Raw genomic sequence first — 18,177 nt, forward strand, 5'->3', positions numbered from 1 at the left:
CATTGGCATCTGACTATTAATTATTTGCAAATGACACCAATGGATAAAACTCAGAGACTGCTAATTGCATAAGTTTCCTTGCAATTTTCCTGTCTTACATGTATGATAGTTTAAGAAGCAGATTTGAAAGAAATAAAGTAAGATTCAACTCCCTCTCACGCCATGAAGAATCTGAAGAGGCACCCTTAATTATCACATATTTAATAATGAAATGAAGAACAAGATTTGGCCTCGATTTCAGCTGGTGCAATGTGGAACACCATTAGCAAGATCTTGTGAAATTTGAGAACTCTTATTTGCTGCTGAATTTAATTCCTCATAGAACTGAACCTAAGCAGTGCAAAAAGCAAAAGGTGTATTTGTTTTTTAAAGTATGTTCTCTTTCAATAATCTAAGGTGCTATTAGAAGCATAGGCAAGGATGTTTAAAAAAATATGATTTTTATTCCAACATTTCCTTTTAAGCCTCAAATGTGACCTGCCTTAATAGCATTATGATCTGCTGAAAATGACATCTGATTTCAAAATCCCTTTGAAGACTATTTAATCAACTGTCTATTAAGTAATAATGGTAAGATACAGTGAATATGGGACAGATCATGTAAAACTTATTCTTTGATGCTGTCCTACTGAGATGTCAAAAGTTGATCCCAAGAGATCAATTAATGAACTCAAGATTTAGGTTTGCTTCATTGGTTGCTTATTTTGTGCACAAAACTGTTCCCATGCTCTTTTCCAGTACATTTTGCAGTGGCATAAGAGTTCTCAGATCTTTGCTCCATTCCACTGGCAACCAGAAGCCTCAGTTCAGAAAGAAGGAAATGGATCTTCACTGGTCCCTAGGACTTTACAGACCTAGAGGAGACCACAAGAACACTTATGCAAGTATCAAAATGGGATAACAATTGGCAGGAGCCCAAAATAGGTTTCAGAAACTAATTCAATCAAGCAAAGTGCTGGAAGCTTTACTAGACTATAAACTTAGAGCTGACAGTGTGTCTTTATTCACATGAATTACACAGAATCTTAGGGTGGAACTGCAATTTCAAATACTTGGAATACTGATGTTATCTTCATACAACTAAGAGTAGATCCATAGATGTATCCATACCCTATTACTTGGACTATATAAATTTCTAACAGGGGATAGCATCTTCTCATGGAGTCATGGGAAGTATGTAGAAATCCTCCAGAGACTCTGGGCCAGACATTTAGGTAACATAAACTGTCACAGCCCAATAGCCTTTTTGATGAGGTCTAGACTTCTGTTAGGTACTGCAGTCTTAAAGTGACTTAGCTGACCTTTTCAAGCACTAGAAATACTCACTTTTATCCCTAAAGAAGTTAACAAGAAGATGGGAGCCTCTGTCATTGCATTTAGAAACCATTTCAACTTCACAACAAACGTACTATCAAGCATGTGTTCTACTGGCTGAGTATCAGTATTGAGCATTGGTATTTAGTTGACTGCATGCTTAAAAAGGGCATTTGAAAGTACCTTATTTATAGGGATTTGAATGTTCTTTACTCATCCTAGTCTGTCAGCTTCTTGTTTCCCTTTTAAATTCACTAGCACTCCAATTTCTGTAATATATTTGCTCTGACTTCCTAACACAAGCTATTCTGAGGTAAACAGAAGATAACCATCATGTTTTGGTGCTTTACTGTGACTTAATTGAAAGCAGTTGTGAAATGGTTCCTGATCATTTGGTCTGAAACCAGGCTGTATGGAGACCTCAGCTGGATATGGAGTGTTTAATCATAGCAATGTTATTCTGTGTGCTTATGAGACTGAAAAAGGGCAGGGGCACAGTGAGATCCCTGCTAACAGTGCAGGGAACATGTATGAGAAATTCTCCACTTGCATTTGCAAGCAACATTTCCCTCACCACCCATGAAAATTTACAAGCTGCCAAGGAAAAGCAAAACATCCCAGCTAAGAGCCACAGCTCTGGTGCAACAGATGTCGAAAAGCATCAAGCATGTGTGAGTGGATTGGACCAACAGATCTTGAAGCAGCAGCACTTACCCTAGGACTGCTGAGAGGACTGGTGGAGAGCCCAGACGATGCTCCGCTGATTGACCGAGACCTGAATGGACACAACAAGGAAAACATCCCTCAGAAAACTCAGACAAGTAATAACCCTGAACACCACAGGCACAGGCATGAAGTGAGGAGGAGGAGGGAGGCTGTCACAGGAAAAGGACATAACTCTTTCCTTTTCTTTCCTTCCACTATTGTCATGTTTTTCAGTTGTCCCCCCCACAATTCAAAAAAATGCTGTTGCTCAGGGAGAATACTAGAATCCCTTTTGATTAAGGTAGTTGCTACTTTCTTTTTGGTCATCAAGCACATGGAAGCTATTAGGTCTGCTCTGTGCAAGTTGAACAGCTCAATTCAAAAGGATGGTGAAGACATTCATACTTGTGCTGAGAATTCTGTTTTGCACAGTGCTGGCGGTTACAAAATGAGACTTTCTCTGTCACAAGCAACATGGAAAAATACCATGTGTACAAGGCACAATGGCAGGGAGCTCTTCCAGGTAATAATTAAAACCCCTTAAATCAAGTCCCCTTGACTCAAGCACACAATCATTTCTTATGTGATGACTTCTCACTGAAATCAAAGATTGCATTGGCATAGCCCTTTCCAGCTTCTCACTGATGGATTTCACATCTTTGCTCTCCAGTGAGACTTCCTGCTGCTGCATTAAGCAAGCCAGGTTTTCTCTGTGGATAACGAGTTTTGCTTTTGATGATGACTTCACTAATATCAAAATTACAGCTCAGGTGCCCTCAGAAAGAGGCCAGTCAAGGGAGAGTGAACTGTCCTATCTGCTGACAAGGTCATCTATGCTGTTAATGTCCTTATGCTCTCCAGCAAAGGCTGCCTACGAAAAATGTCAGCTTCTGACAATAAAATGTGCAAATGTGCTATGCTAAACGTGGTGGAAGAGCAGACAGGCCAGACTGCACAAACATTTCAGCAGAGGAAGTTTCTAGGAGGAGGGCTGCCCTGCAGAAAAAAACCCCACACCATACATATGCCTGTACATGAGTGAGCCCCAGAGGCAGCTGCTTTCTATCCTTTTTAAACAGAAAGTTGTCTTGAAGACTGAAACCTCTTACAGGAGAGAATTTGGCTAAGAAGCTATTTGTTCAACAACCACCATGCAGCAATATGTCAATAAGCAAACCTAACAATGTTTCCTACCTATAATAACCTACCTATAACAAGAGCCATAAGAGCAATTACTTGTCTTCAGGTAACAAACGTGAAAAGGTGAAATTCCTGTAGAAAACTGAATGCATGGGTGTATGTGTTTTTATATATGTCTGTCTGTCTTTATACATATATACATTAATAATTGATATAGGTCAGATACCTGATGTAAGTTTATACATAAGTATATAAAACAAATTTAGACTATAACCTGTATCAGTTTATTCTCTTCAGCTGTTGTAGAATAAAGAAACAAAAAAAAAAAGGTCTCTAAAATGGTCTCACAGACATATATTATTAAATAAATTTGAGTAGTAGAATTCTTTAAAAATAAGTGAACTGCAGAAGTGGCAATACTTCTAAGGAAAGAGAAAACTACAAGTGAACACAATGACAGGTTCTGTTTTCTCGACTTGTATCCTCTGCCCTGATGGTTTTCTTCATATCTCGTTGCAGTTTGTCCATCACACTGCGTAGGTGAAAACCAGAAGCTCTCTCACAACACCTTTTTTTTGGCCAGATTTAATCTCATTTGGCACCATGAAAATCTGGGGCACTCATTCTATGCAGAAAATCCCACTGAGGTTTTTTTCTTGTACCCTGATGCAATCTGCCCATCATAGTGCAGCAGCAAAAACTAGAGGCTCACTCTTGGCATTATTTCACACTAGATTAAGCCTAAATTTGTAAATTGATCTGGGGCACTCATAAAGGTTTATGCAAATAATATTAAAGTGAGAACTGTCTGCTCCACTTTTGAAAGACTACTGTATGTGCCTTTCCTACAAGTGAAGTAGCTGACTGCAACACAGATGTGTTGTGCAGATGGGAAGTCCATTTAGTTAAAATGTTCCTTGCATGAATCATCAGGAAAAGCTTCTTCCAAACCGTGAATTACAAGAGGCTATAGATTATTTTGCACAAATGTGGAAGGCATTCAGGTGCCCAGAGATGCAGTTAAACACCAGCTTAGAGTTAAAGGAGATGTTCCCACCAACTCTTAATGGTGGTGGGAAAGTCCTCTCTGACACTCACCTGAATTCCAGGACACTTGATTAAAAGTTCCACTCTGCTATTTCCTTTTTGCAATCAGGTGTTTCCAACAGCCCTGAATTCTCCCTTCCCAATCCCATTGCCTCTTATTTTTTTTACAAAAATGATCACATACATGTAGGGCAGAATATGGAAGTCCCCACCTCCCAGCTACCCATTCTTTATGGAAAGCATTATTTGAAAAACAGTTGTTGTGTACTGTGTTTTCATCCAGCCTAGGAGCCTGAGGCAGGGGACATAAGAGAGAGTTAGTACGAAATCCTCCTGGAAATGCATTCAGTATCCACATGATTGCTATTGAGCAAGATTTATTTCTGGTGCTGATTTACATGCAAAATACGTAAGAAGTAAATTAGGCCCTGATAGCAAGCTTCAGTTTGTCCACACTGGAAATTGTATATAGGAGCAGTGGAAAGAGTTTAAAGAAGCCTGTGTTCAGTTTAAGTGTCAGGGTGAAAAGAGAGCTGTACATTTTCAAAATTCTTCCTCCTTTACCAGAAAGTGGTGGTATGGGATATGACACCAAGACTGAGGAGAATTTCCTTGCATCTTCCTCAATTTAACAAATCTCCCATAATTTACCTTGACAAATGGGACGGGATTCTCAAGCTGGCTGTAAAAACTCAGTACGTGCCCTACTATGTGGTTCTGTACTCCAGAACAAAAAGGGCTAACAAGCAAAAATGACAGATTTGTCCCTCTCATCAAGATCATTTCAGCTGAGCAATGCTGTAATGGAGTTTGTAAAAAAAAAAGCCAACCACATGCACTGCTCCTGTATCTCAGAGTCAGGTGGACAGAACTGGGACAGGGCCAAAAGAAAGGAATGAAAATGTTGCACTATGCTGAAATGCTGTAATGAAAGAACAGGAATTTCAATTTTTAGCCCTCTCACCAGAAAATGAAAGTTTGAGGCCCTACAGGCAACATTAGTATGGCAGACTTATGTCTTACGTGTGGAAAGAGGTACGACATCATCTCCATGGCTATCAGATGAATATATATTTAGTGGGAAGTATTTACTAGTGATTAACCTCCTAAGAGTCTTTACAGGCATTAAATGTTGCTGGAAGTATAAAATCTATAATTATTCCAATAACTTAATACTAAATGCAACAATCCAGGAAACTGAATACTGCGTGTGACTCATTTTTGTGACTCTGTGTTTTGCATTTATATATGCTCGTGCACTAACTCAATGGCAGTCATCAAAAGGTTGTTGGAAATACAAGCAGGAAAGACAGTGCAGTTGCTTGGATAAAGAGCATTCCCTCAAACACAACTGCCAGATTTAGAGACCCAAGAAGAGACTCTTTAGTCCCTTACAAAGTGACACAGCTGTTTTAACAAGCCTGGAGGGAGGAATTCAAAACCCCCAAAACATAAAGGAGGCAGACCCAGGTTTAGGAGGGGGAAGATGCAGGGGGCACTCCAAACATAAGGTGGACACTGAGATAATTGCAGGCTATTCCTTCCATTCCACAGACTGACAATAACCTGGAGACAGCTGAGCTATGAAAGAGGCAAAGGACTGAAACAAAATGTGCATGTGTGGGCTGTAGTTTGTAGCTGTGATGATTTTATACCTTATTCAATCTACTTGATAATTCCAAGTATCAAAGTTAAAAGGTCCTTGATTTTAAAGTAATTTTTCACTCATTTTAGCCAGCTGCTGTCAAGAGGAAGCTGTGTGAGGCCAAATTCACATCAGACCAGTGCTCCCTTACTGGCGAAACTGAGGGGCTTGAATCCAGTTTCCAGCTGGTTTCAGAGAATGCAGAACCCCCTGAGAGGTGCAGGGCTGAAGCCTGACGCCGCTGAGGTGCAGACAGAGAGGAACAGGAGACAGGAGAGTGCAGCTGTCCTGGTAACTCCACCACATATGTAGCACATGTGCAGAGCATCTCTCCACTGCCCTTCTCTCAGAGCAGTTCCCAAATGCTTTAAACAGTGCCCCTGCTAGGACACACCAGTAGAACATAAAAGCTTCACAGCATGAATTTAACATTTCGGTCAGATTTGGCATTTGTTTATTCTTTGAATAACCATCTCCTAGAACTTTTTCTTACAATCCAAGGTGAGTTTGGTACCTTGTTGCAGTCCCAGCAGAACTTGCTTTCATAGCACAGTTTTACCAGGATGCTGAAAACAGCCTCTTAGCTGGTCAAGCTGGAGCCATGCTTCCAAGAAGGGGAGCCTGCAGCATGCATGCAGCGTGCAGTGATGCATCAGACTTGTGTCCCTGGGTGAAATGCCTTAGAAATTTTGAATTGGTTTGATTCCATGTGTGGTTTTGGAAATCATTCCAGAAAATTTCCAGCCAACTTCTTATTTGCTTCAAGCATGAATTGGCTGGAATTTGATACTCCTTTTTCCTCGCTCAGTCAAAACCAAAAAAATTTAAACTGAAACTTCAGGGTATGAGACCCCTGACAATGACCTGAATTAACATGCTATAGATGAGCAGTCAGGCTGTGTTAAATTCCACCACTCTTACTTTTGGGTGCCTGAAAGGTACAAACTGTGCTTCCTCACTCCCTGATTTAGGGAATATGTATAGAGTACCTTGGATGTTCCACTGTCTTACAGTCCCAGCCATGCAAATAACACTGTGACAGCTCTTACTGGGAATACTCATGCTTGAGTCAGAAGGTCTGCTCATGGTAATAACCACTTGTAAGATGAAGCCTTACAGAGAGTGCAGAGGAAGGAGTGCAGGTGTTGGTAACACACCTCTTCCTCCTTTCAGCCCATACAGATGGTGATATTGAATATTGAACAGCACCACCCTCCTTAACTGGCCAATTATACTAAAGTTCCATTTATAAATGGTTCAGAAACAATTAACAGATATTGAAGCATGCTGCAAACACGAGAAGTAATTGTTACTGGTACTAATTAGCTTTCTCAATGTGTACCCTCTCAAGAAGTTTTTACTGTAGTCTGTAATGATCTATTACAATGGTTTTATTAAATCATTTATTAATATAATATTCTTCTTCTCTTAAGTATTTATAAATTGAACTTTAATTTGAAGTGTGTTTGCATTCTTAGCTGTACCTATACTGCCTTTATTGAAAACACAGAGCTTTGAAGATGTATCTGTCTCTAGGGCCATCTGTTCACCTCTTAAGAAAACATATTCTAACAAGAGAGGGAATACCCAGCATTTTTTAATAACATGGATGGGATTCAGTTTCATTAAAAAAAAAAAAAAATAAAAAGAAGAAAACTGGATAAATTAGGATCCAAATTAACTGGAAAATACCAAACAGATACAAAACAGAGAATGGGTTTCATTCTCAGAAAGTGTCTGGTATCTGCACAGTGTCTGAGGATAGTTCTCTGTGCCCACAGACATTGAAATAGAGGGATAAAGAAGAGAACAAAAAAAGAACCCAAAAGTAAATTATATGGAGTGTGATTCCAACATAAAAGTACACAAACACACACAAAAGCACCAAAAATGCTTCTTCCCACATCTCTCTCTCTCTCTCCCTGCTGTAAAGCCTCAGTCAGTTAAGTGTGTCAGCCTGTATTGTATTTGGAAATTGCAAATGAAAAGTTTCTCTACAAAATTACAACAGGTCCCGCAACAGGAATAATCCAAAACTAGAGCTTACCCCAATGGATCAGCACTCGCCATCCTCGGAAAGGGAAAATAAAGAGAGAGGGAGAGAGAGAAAGAAAGAGAGAGGGGTGTGGAGGCAGGTGGAGAGAAGAGTAGGAAAAGCAGAGTGAAATACTGTTCAGAGAACTGAAAGGTCATCATCATTGCCACCGGTGCCTAAGTCTTTCCAGAGACCAGGAACACTAGGGGGACAGTTTCATTGACCAGAAAACAACTTTTGTCCCGCTCACATATTGCAAACACATCCAACTTTGGCACTAGGGAACATGGAGAGGCACATACTAAGGGTGCAAAAAAAAATTCCCAGCCAAATCCGAATTAAAGCAGTCAGCAGAGCAATGGGGTTCATACTTCATGCTGCAATTCTTCTCTGCCTCTTACATAAGGCACAGTTATATCACACTGATATCCAGGAAATTGTTCTTTTTGTCCCCAGTTTGTTCAGTGCAGTGTCCCTCTGTCCCCCAAGCTGGTCTGGTAAGAAGTACTTTTATTTTTGCCACGAATGAACTGTGAAATGTATTGGTTATTAAAGCGTGCATTTCTGAGCCAGCTTGGGAGCCCAGGGTACAAGATTGTAGCTCAAGCTGTGAATCTGCTTTGATACTGCCTTATTAGTCATGATGGTCTTATAGTCAGGAATTCAGATCAGCTAGAACGTACCAGCTCAGCAACCCGGCACTTATCTCTGTGGATGCCATCTTGTGCTCCAGGATCTCATTTTTCATTTAAAATAAATTCAGTCTCTGGGTCTTGTAGGTTGCAAAGGAAATCTTTCAAATGTGAATGGAGAATAAATCAATGCTGTGCTGAAAAGAGTCTGAAAAAGCAGTTCTAAAAGCAGACTGAATCTCTGGCACATTGACTTTGAAGGCTAGTGACAATTGAAAACTTCAGTATTCTTAATTTTTATCTACTAACCAAAGCATTCAAAATGAAAATAGAATAGTCAGGTTATTAAGTTTTCAGGGGTGCAGGTAGGCAAACTCAGGAAAGTGTCACCACCTTTTCACATTAACAAAGATTAGACTAGAAATAAAAAAATGGTTTGGTGTTATTAAGCCAAATTATTTTCAAGTTGGATGCAACACTTTTTTTCCTCTCTGTCACCTTCTCTCTCTCATTCTCTCCATTTTCAGTAAGAGGCTCCCAAGCTGCCAGAGCTACCTCTGGCTGGGTGAGGAAAATCCATTCGCCACAAGACAGAAATGCCAAATTTAATATATGCCCAGTAGATTTCACAGTTTACTGCTCAGTGCAACTAGCCATGCCTCCAGTTACATCAACATTGCAAGTGCTGGGCTGAGCCACCAAGGCAGTTTTGAGAACAGTTAAAATGAAAACATAGTCAGAATAGGACAAAAAAGCTGTTGTGCTATGCATTGATAGAGAAGTGGAAAGAAGCATTACAGTAAGTTCTTTTTCGTGTGTTTGAGTGACACTCCATTTATATTTCAGCCTGTGGAGTGCAAATTTGGGTAACATCTAATTCATATATATACAAATATATGTATATGTTTAGGAACAAATGCTGTCCTCAATTGTACCTGTACCAGTCTATCTACAGTGATGTAACTGAGAAGAGCAAATTGACACCCATTGTATATACTGGAACCTGTGTGAATATTTATACAGAAAATACACCCATTTTCACACATGCAGAATAGTAAAATGTAAATAGAATGGGTGCAAGAAGGTTCAATAATGTTTCTTTCAAGTCATTTTCCCAACAGGGAAGGCACTGAAGAGGTTAACAAAGAGAATGGAAAGCAAATTGACAATAGGGTAAAGAAAAGGGGAAATGAGGTTTAAAAAAAATGAACAATCCCAGGACACAATAGACCCAGAAGCGCAGACATGTGCATTCCCTATAATACTGAAGCAAGTGAACTACGGAGCTGCAGCAACCCAGATACAGAAGAAGAGAAGCACTGAAAGAGGGGGTGAAAGAAAGTCAGAAAGAAAAAGAAAAAGAAAAAGAAAGGGACAGTGGCCTCAGCTACTAAGACAACCATGTGCATCTAGAGGGAAGGGACCCTTAAAGATGCAGTATTCCTTTAAAAAAGGTATCATAAAATTGGACAGTTAAACACTGAACAAAAATTTAATGGCCACCCTGATTATGTGACCCCATTTTGCTGGGGTCCTCTTTGCTGCCTATCCCTTCCTTTCATGTGGTTGTGTGGGCAGATCTAGAATCCAGGTTCTCTCACATTCCCACCACTGAGGTCCTTCATTTGACCTCTTAGAAGTGGGAGGGAGGTAAGATCACAGCAAGTGTGCTCCTCAAAAATTCAGCCTGGTCCTTGAATGAGCAGGACTGTGGGTGATCCTCAGGAAGTGCTCTAACCTTCTCCTCCTGTTGTCTGAAAAATACCACCTTTGAGAGGGAACACAAAATGCCTATGTGCATTTAAGAAATTCCCACAGAAGATACTGAAGTGTCATTTCTTCTGCTCCTAACACAGCAGCTGCCAGAGAAGGACAGAGGGACAAGGACTGGTGCTCAGAACATCCACTGAAAGACTCCTCTCCTGTCACAGATAAAACTTCTGCATCTCTCATACTGGACTTAATTCCTAATTACTAAGAAAAAACTCACCTTTGGAGTAACTTTAGACTGACTTTCAATGCAAGAAGTGCCACATGTTCAAGAACAGAACTTACATACAGGGAGTATCAGAGAAAGGAACAGGAATTTCCATGTCCATGCTAACAGTCCAGGAAAGCCCAGCCACTAAAGGCTGCATAGCCACTACTTCTTCATGGCTGTGGAACTACAAGGTTGCTAACAATCCAGGTCCAATCCAATGTTTGTTGGTATTTTGGCATCTTAGAGAGGGTGCTTTACACACCACATGAGGCACAATCTCTCCTGCAGATGCACAATGCTCCTCACTGTGGCAGGTTCAGGACTTGAAGCACTGACCACAAAAGACTGTCTCAGACTGCAAAACACCAAAACAGTCCCTCACACATCCTGTAAATCTCCTGAGGCTTAAAGGCCACCTTTATCTCTGCATAGAAAGATTTCTGTAAAAAGGGGAAATGGAAAGAAGAATGGTTTGCCAAGTCCATTGGTTCCTTTAAGGAAGCCATTGCTTCTCCCTTTTTGAATCACATGCCACACTCGTAACCTTTGGGTAAGCTAAGTGTTTGTCCAAAATGCGTAAGGATTACATTTTGATGAAGAATTATCATTTGGGATGCCAGTTTTCAACAAAGAGAAAAATTCTTCTCTTCTGAGACCAAAATTTTAGAAACAACGTGAACACTAAAAACCTTCCGTTGTTGGGAGTTACCCTTTCTGTTCTTCTTCAGCATCTGTCACTTGAACTGCTAGATTAGGATCATCCTCCCAAAACCCTGTTTTCAATCACGTTTTCCTCTTGTGTCCTCTGAGTAGTCTTAAAGACTTTGTCTCTTACCAGAGGTCCTTAATATTTTGTCTATCAGACTGAATTTCCAAAGATTCCTACCACTGTTGTCACTCACTCAGTTGTGCTGCTGTTTCTAATGCTGGGAATGGAACATTCTGGGCTTTCCTAATGTTTTATATTCCAATCCTTCCCAAAGAAGTCTTACACAAATGCATCCTCTACCCAGGCAGAACTTCAACTCATGGCAGAACTGAACCAGAAATAGCAGTAGGATGAAATTTTAGTGGGGAAATCATTGGTACAGTCCCAGGCTGCACTGGGGATAGCCTCAAATGAATGGTACTGTACAAAAACATATATAGTGTGGAGCTGTAAATATCCCACCCTCTTTGCTTCTCTCTAAAGAGAAAAGAGAGAACAGCTCTGTCCCCACACAGAGAAGGTAAGTACTGCATCTTTAAGGTCTCAGCAGTGAGGTAGAGGAGAGGAACATATTGTCAGTGTTTATACCTTTCTTCTTTGTTGAATTTGGGATTGGCTTCAGAGATATCCAGGCTTTTACTGAACATTGTTTTACTATGGCAGGAACAAAGCGAGAAAACACAGTTACTAGTGTGGACATTTTTATAAAAGAGAGTCACCTGTAGCAATGCTGGACACCCAGCCCCCCAACCCATCCTCCCCTTTTTAAGCAATGCTCTGAAAAACCTTTCTTTAACTTTACAGTCATGGCTCACACCTACACAGTGCTCGAGTTCATTATCTTCCCCTGACTTCTGAGGTCTAATATGACTTCCCCCATGCATACTCGTAAACCTTGCTCTCCTTTATCCAATTTAAAACCCAGGTATCACCTACTTTGTCACAGTGTCCAGGGAAAACAGAACACGCCTGAAGGCATTAATTGAAAATCATTCATTACTCACAACTTTTCCAGAAGACCTCAACACTAAGCATGCTCTCAGAAAAGGTTAGAATCAGACCATAGAGCCTCTAAGAGGAACAGTAATCCATTTTGTATCCTAATTTGTAAGGTCCATTACCACTTAACTTCCAACTCTCTTCCCTATACTCAGTGTATAGAGAAATGCCCTTCCTTCTCTTCTTGGGTCTGAATCCCTGCAGCTTAGAAGTGAAATTCCCTGTGCTTTGCTAAAAGGGCAGCTCTCTGTAATATATTTCACTGGTAATATGCTTCCCTCTTTCACAGAACGCTGCTTCCTAATGTTAGCTGATCTCTCATGCAAGCTCTCCACTTCAAAAACTAGAAGAAAATGAATAGTTAATGAAGCCCATTTTAGAATGGTTTTTGGACTCTCACAGCAAAACTGCTGAAAATTTCTGGCATATTCCTGCTGGATTCTAGCTCCCATGGAATTCTTCCTAATCTGTGTGATTTTAGCACAAGGGACAAATTTGCTGATGTTAAAGTAAGCTCAGAACCTACTTCTTTTCTTTTGACATTTCAATGAAATACCAGATAGTCTGAGAGGTGGGGATACCAGAACAGCAGAAGTAATTAAGATATAATTATGAACCTGTTTAGTTGACAACTAGCAGGGAAACCCAAGAATTAACAAAACTTAGTCACCAGTTTTAGATGGGCTAGAGTTTGTACATACCAACTTTGCCATTTACAAAGATCCATTGGAGAACACCTGGAGAGGTTGGCACAAGCATTTCATGGAGCCTGTAAGCTCTTGTGTGTGTTTCCCTTGTCCATTATTCAAAACCAAGTCACTGAAGGACTGTTTTTCACTTAATACTTCCTCAACCTGCAGGGCTGGAGGCTTCCAAGTTTTAAATTTAAATGGAAAGATATGCCCTAACAAGCCAAGACCAAACACTTGTAGGGCCCCCAAATGGTTACCAAAAGCACAGATCATGATACAGACATGTGAACTTGGGGTTGTAACATAAATCCTCTTTATGCATGCAAACATCTGTTTACTACTGGGAAAGAGGACAGTAGGAATAAATCTCACAAGACACTTGGGTGTGTTTTGCCCACTGGTTAGAAATGTATCTTTGCCAGCTCAAAGAAGAAGCAGTGGCACTGTGTCTCCAGATGTTTCTACAAGTCATCTATGTCTGAACAGGAGACCTGATCCCATGGTTAATCTTCCTAGTATTTTAAGATAAAAGCACGGAATTGCTGCCTCTTGAGATTAAAAAAGAAGTATTTATTAAAAAAGCATGGGGGCTCTAAACCCTGCTGCTGTAAAACCCACTGTCAGTGGGTCATTTAATGGACTATTATATGCAACCAGCCATTAAAAATCCCCATTCTTGGTGGAAGGCACTTGTCACTTTGTTACTGACTATTCTGACAGATGGTGCCCCATCAGCAATGCACTGTCCCCAGACACTCCCCATGCAGTGGGGTTCGTTAATGAAGCCAGTTCGAGTTATAAACGACTGTGCTGCCAGCAACACAAAATGTGTCGTTGTCATCTCTGGATGGGGATGGGATGAATTATGGAAGCTCACACGTGGAGTAAAATAACATCTTCCCTTTAACCCCTTCGAAAACAAGCACTACCATGCCTATCATCATCAATCATGGTGTTATTACATCCCTTTCTTCATCCTTAATCACACTTTTATGTCTATTCCTGACTTGTGGTATGCATTGCCCCATATCTCTTTTGTGCCTGCAGGTTTTGTTTCCTCCTTAAGCCAAAGCCCTTCTTTACTGCTGTGCAGCCTGGATATATCTCTACTCTGAACTTATCCCAGATCTTTTGACTTCCTCATGTGCAGAATCGACAGAGACACTTAAAAGCAAAAGAAATACTTTGGGTAGCAAGACATAGTTCTGCCTCTTCAGGCTTCTGAATCCAAAGTCAAAGTTCAGAGTTGGAAGAAAAGGCTTCAGCTCTCAGAAAATGCTGTGATCAATTTAACACCTCCTGTTTGTTCCATCCAGTTGGACATTCCTTGTGAAGGAGCCTTGGGGTGGGGGAAAGTGATAAGGCATATCTCTGCCTGGCTCTGGAGCCTCATGTCACATGCATCTCCCAGCAGCAGAGTAAACACTGCAGGTGGAACAAGGAGTCAGTGTTGTGCCCATCCTTACTCCTTTGAGGCTTGTTAGGAACACTGAGCACACCCTGTCCTGAACATTTCCTTCACCCACACCTCACACCAAATCACATATTTGAGACAGGTTTCCAACCTACAATATGTCAAGAAGCCTTTATGGCAGTCTCAAGGCCACATATCCAGTCTGAAATAAGTTCTAGCAGATTCTGGAAATCACCAGTCTTTCTTCACTGCAGATAGAACTGTAACAATTGCCAGGAAAGGTTTCCAGCAATTCTAGGGGCCTCTGGAATATCTATGAAATTATTTAATGCTCTTCTCCCAGTTCTCAGTCAGCAAAGGGAGCTTCTGGGCACAGCCGTTTTTTTTTGTTTGTTTGTTTGTTTTCTTTTTTTTAACAGATCTTAAGAGCTGAACAAATAAAAAATTATGTCAAAACTGAAACAGAAGTTACAGCATCATCATCATCATTCATATATGGGAAGTGTTCTTTTATATTGATTGATTAATCCAAGTATGAAACCAAATAAATGTGCTTCCCTTAGGCTAGTCATAGGGACTGAGGAAGCAACTTCCACAGTTCACATAAGTGAATGTCCACAGCTCACTTACTCTCCCAGAACTTGCCTTGAGGAGACACCATTTTCCTCTGCTGTTTCTCCACAAGACTGACAATTTCTTTGGTAGAAAAGAGGCAAATTATACACATTCCATCACTTTACAAGCATGTGGTGATTTATGTGCCATTTCAGGTGCATGCTGGCTCTGACAACACGTTTTGGAGGCATCTACAGATGCCTGAACAGGGCTTTTTAGATTCAAGTTGTTTTGATGACATGGAGCATGGACATTTAACTTCAGGTGCCCAAAAGCTAGGAACCTAATCCAAGATAATCACCTAGATTCCTGTTGTAGGCTCTGGAGACAGAGAAGAACAAGCAGAAGGTAATTTATCCTGTTTGACAGGACACACGTCTGAGATCTCCCCAAGCCTTCACATGTCCCCATTGCCCAGTCAGCCTGTATCACAAGCTTAGACTGCATGCCCATGTCCTCAACAATAAAAAAGAGGTGAGATGAGTCTTCCCTAGAGGACATGGTGGCTTCCTGAGGAATAGCTACAAGCAAACAGAACCCTTAAGGTCCTGAGTGCACAAGCACTGCCGGCTGCCAGATCATGTTGCAAATGTGACTGGAAGTTGTAATGAGTGCTGCTGCGAACAGAAAAGCCTCACAGCTCTTTTGTATGTATAACACAAAAGAGGGGAGCAGACCCAGGCAGGCAGGGCTCCTGGGTGAAGCACAGACCCACCTCTGTCCATGCTGTGCCATTTCAATAGCTCTGCGAGCAGGAACCGGGGATCCGCCGTCTGTCACACTGAGAACCTCCATGGACTTCCTCTCCGGCCGCCGCTTCCCGTGCCTGTTCAGCATTGGGGAGTCCACACGCTTCCTGGGGGGATCTGTACGGAAAGAAAACACTGTCAGCTGAATTTAGTTGTGACTTACCTCATGCAGGTTGGCTAAATCCTCTCTCAACAAGTTCACTCTCACACCTCCCTACAAAGACAGATCTCTTCATGATGGAGGCGAACATTTGAAGTTTCTCCCTTCTTCCAAATTTGCAAGCGTCAAGACACGCAATCCACCTGCAGAGAGAAGGAGCCCTGCCACTGCCCTGAGGGTTTTATGAGCACTGTAAAATAGAGGCACAGCTATACCGCAGCTTGTAGAAATTAGCTTACAAAGCTGATAACAGTAATAACAGGATGATACAAGGTGACAGCATGGACTATAGCACAAGCTGTTAGGCAGAGCATGAGCCATCTAGGGATCCTGTGTATGTATGTACTCAGGTTGCTAGAGCTTGCCTTCCACATCCCTGCCAGCCAGATTAAATGTGACACAGGGACATGAGTACACTAAATTCAGAATTGCATTCTGCTCTGAAAACATACCCTTTTTTGCATCTTTAAGATTCAATTTCAGGTTTTTTCCACTGATTTATATTTTTCGTCCTTCAGAAACATTACAAATGTGCTTGTCTTGTCTACCTGAGACAATTGTTCAATGAGAGCCACACCATGCAGTTTTTACTACTATAGTAAATGGAATGCTTTACAGTTTTTATTGGGTAACAATTCTGTGAGGTATCAAAGAACAACTTTAGCTTTGCAGACTGAAAAGTGAGGTACAAGACTGAGATATTTAAAGGCAATTCATTCCTAAAGATGTTGACAAATATTTACTGAGGTTCTGAGGAGCACTTAAATTGTTCTGAAAAGAATCTTTGGATGCCAAAAGGCACTGCAGAAGGTGACTTGCCAAATCATTCACACCTTCATGGTGAAACAGGGAAGCAAATACAGACCTGCTGAGATGTTTTACTGCTACCCCCTCTCATAGCATCAAAACAGTATAAAGGAGAAAGGCAGAAAAAAATACAGAAGGATTTTCTTTCCTTAGGTTGGGCTATTTCAGTTCCCTGCCTCTATTTATAGACACATTTTTAATTTTAGTGTAGAGTGACCACTTGTAAAAGAAGGCATCCTTCACCCTTCTGTTAGAAAGAAGCTCACAGTGCCCAGTCCTTAAGGCTTCTTCTTCTGCCAGGATTTCTGTGCAAAACCAGAAATACCACTTGACAATTCTACCTCTACTGCCCGTTCTTTATTATCCTGCCCTCCTCACACCCACCATGTACTCATTTCTTCTCCCTCTCTAACATCATGTTTTTTAGAACAAGATCTCTTTGAGGCAGAGCTTATCCTTGAAACAATGAGCATAAGCTAAGATGGTTCAATGCAAATGGATTAGTGATAACAACTGACCCCATTACAGTATAACTCAAGTACTCTTTGTGTTAGCAGTAATAATGTTCCTCTTAAAAATTAATTAGGAAAAAAGTGCAGTTGTATCTCACTCCATTTCAAACTCTCCCCAGTAATAAAAAGATAGTAGAAAATGGTATAGGCAATGACCTCTAGATAAGAAAAAAAAAGAGTGCATAAAGCTGACAGAAAAACAAAGGGAGATAAACCAAATAAAGCATTCATACTGTGTGACTTCAGCTGCATACATGCAAGTGGTCAAAAGTAAGTTGGGACAAGGTTTATACATTTCAAACTATTTGAACTTGCTTCTTCAAGCAAGTTCAAAATATGAGAAAGAATTCACGCAACAAAACAACTGGTGGTTCATAAGAGTATCTACAGCACAGTAACACATGTAACAATGATGTTCTGAGTGTATATATAACACAAAATGGATACAAGTTTTGTAGCAGGATATCAGACATAAAAGAAAGGAAGAAGGAAGATGAGGAAAGCATTAAATGTCAAAAGAATGGTGATGAATAAGCCCAAATAATAGCTAAACAAGAAATATCTTTCTTGTTTATCTGAAAAAGACAAGAAAAATATTTTATGAACAGATATTTTAAAAGTCAATTTGATCCATCCATGTTCAAAATAGAAATGGAAATTCACCTGAGTGACATTTACAAAAATGACAGGCCACTTTTTAAATATCTGGACTTTAAAAGACATCAGAGAAGAAATTTGAAGAGGAATTAGCTAAAAACTCGAATGACAGTCTTCTGTACAGCCATCAGAAAGAGAAAACCTGAGAGAAGGACATTAGCCAGAGGGGCCATGAGGGAATCAACAGAACAATTGAGGAGGAGAAGGATATTGGTAACAAGCAAAATGATTCTTTTATATCATTCCTTGCTGCTTAAGATGCTGGAAGATATAGATTTCTAATCTATAGTTTAAGCTATCAAAGACAGAGAATAAGCAAAAAGAGCAGGTGAATTTATAGGTGAAACACACCTATAAATTCAGG

The 18,177-nt window shown here is 40.5% G+C and overlaps 1 protein-coding gene across 11 annotated transcripts in view; it reads right to left on the reverse strand.

Moving 5' to 3' along the window:
- Positions 1 to 18,177, reverse strand: part of BRSK2 (BR serine/threonine kinase 2) — a 303,357-nt gene that overhangs the window by 34,037 nt on the left and 251,143 nt on the right. For 7 of the 11 annotated variants that reach the window (XM_033515384.1, XM_015631407.2, XM_015631406.2 and 4 more), the window contains exons 12-15: positions 15,644 to 15,794; positions 11,797 to 11,862; positions 7,899 to 7,922; positions 2,029 to 2,089 (exon numbers count right to left, since the gene is read on the reverse strand). In XM_033515384.1, the coding sequence (XP_033371275.1) occupies positions 2,029 to 2,089; positions 7,899 to 7,922; positions 11,797 to 11,862; positions 15,644 to 15,794 (302 nt within the window). The remainder of the gene's footprint in view (positions 1 to 2,028; positions 2,090 to 7,898; positions 7,923 to 11,796; positions 11,863 to 15,643; positions 15,795 to 18,177) is intronic. The other 4 variants (XM_015631411.3, XM_015631410.2, XM_015631408.2 and 1 more) reach the window with 2 other exon arrangements.

Source organism: Parus major, chromosome 5 (genome assembly GCF_001522545.3).
Source record: "Parus major isolate Abel chromosome 5, Parus_major1.1, whole genome shotgun sequence".
Lineage (NCBI taxonomy): Eukaryota > Metazoa > Chordata > Aves > Passeriformes > Paridae > Parus > Parus major.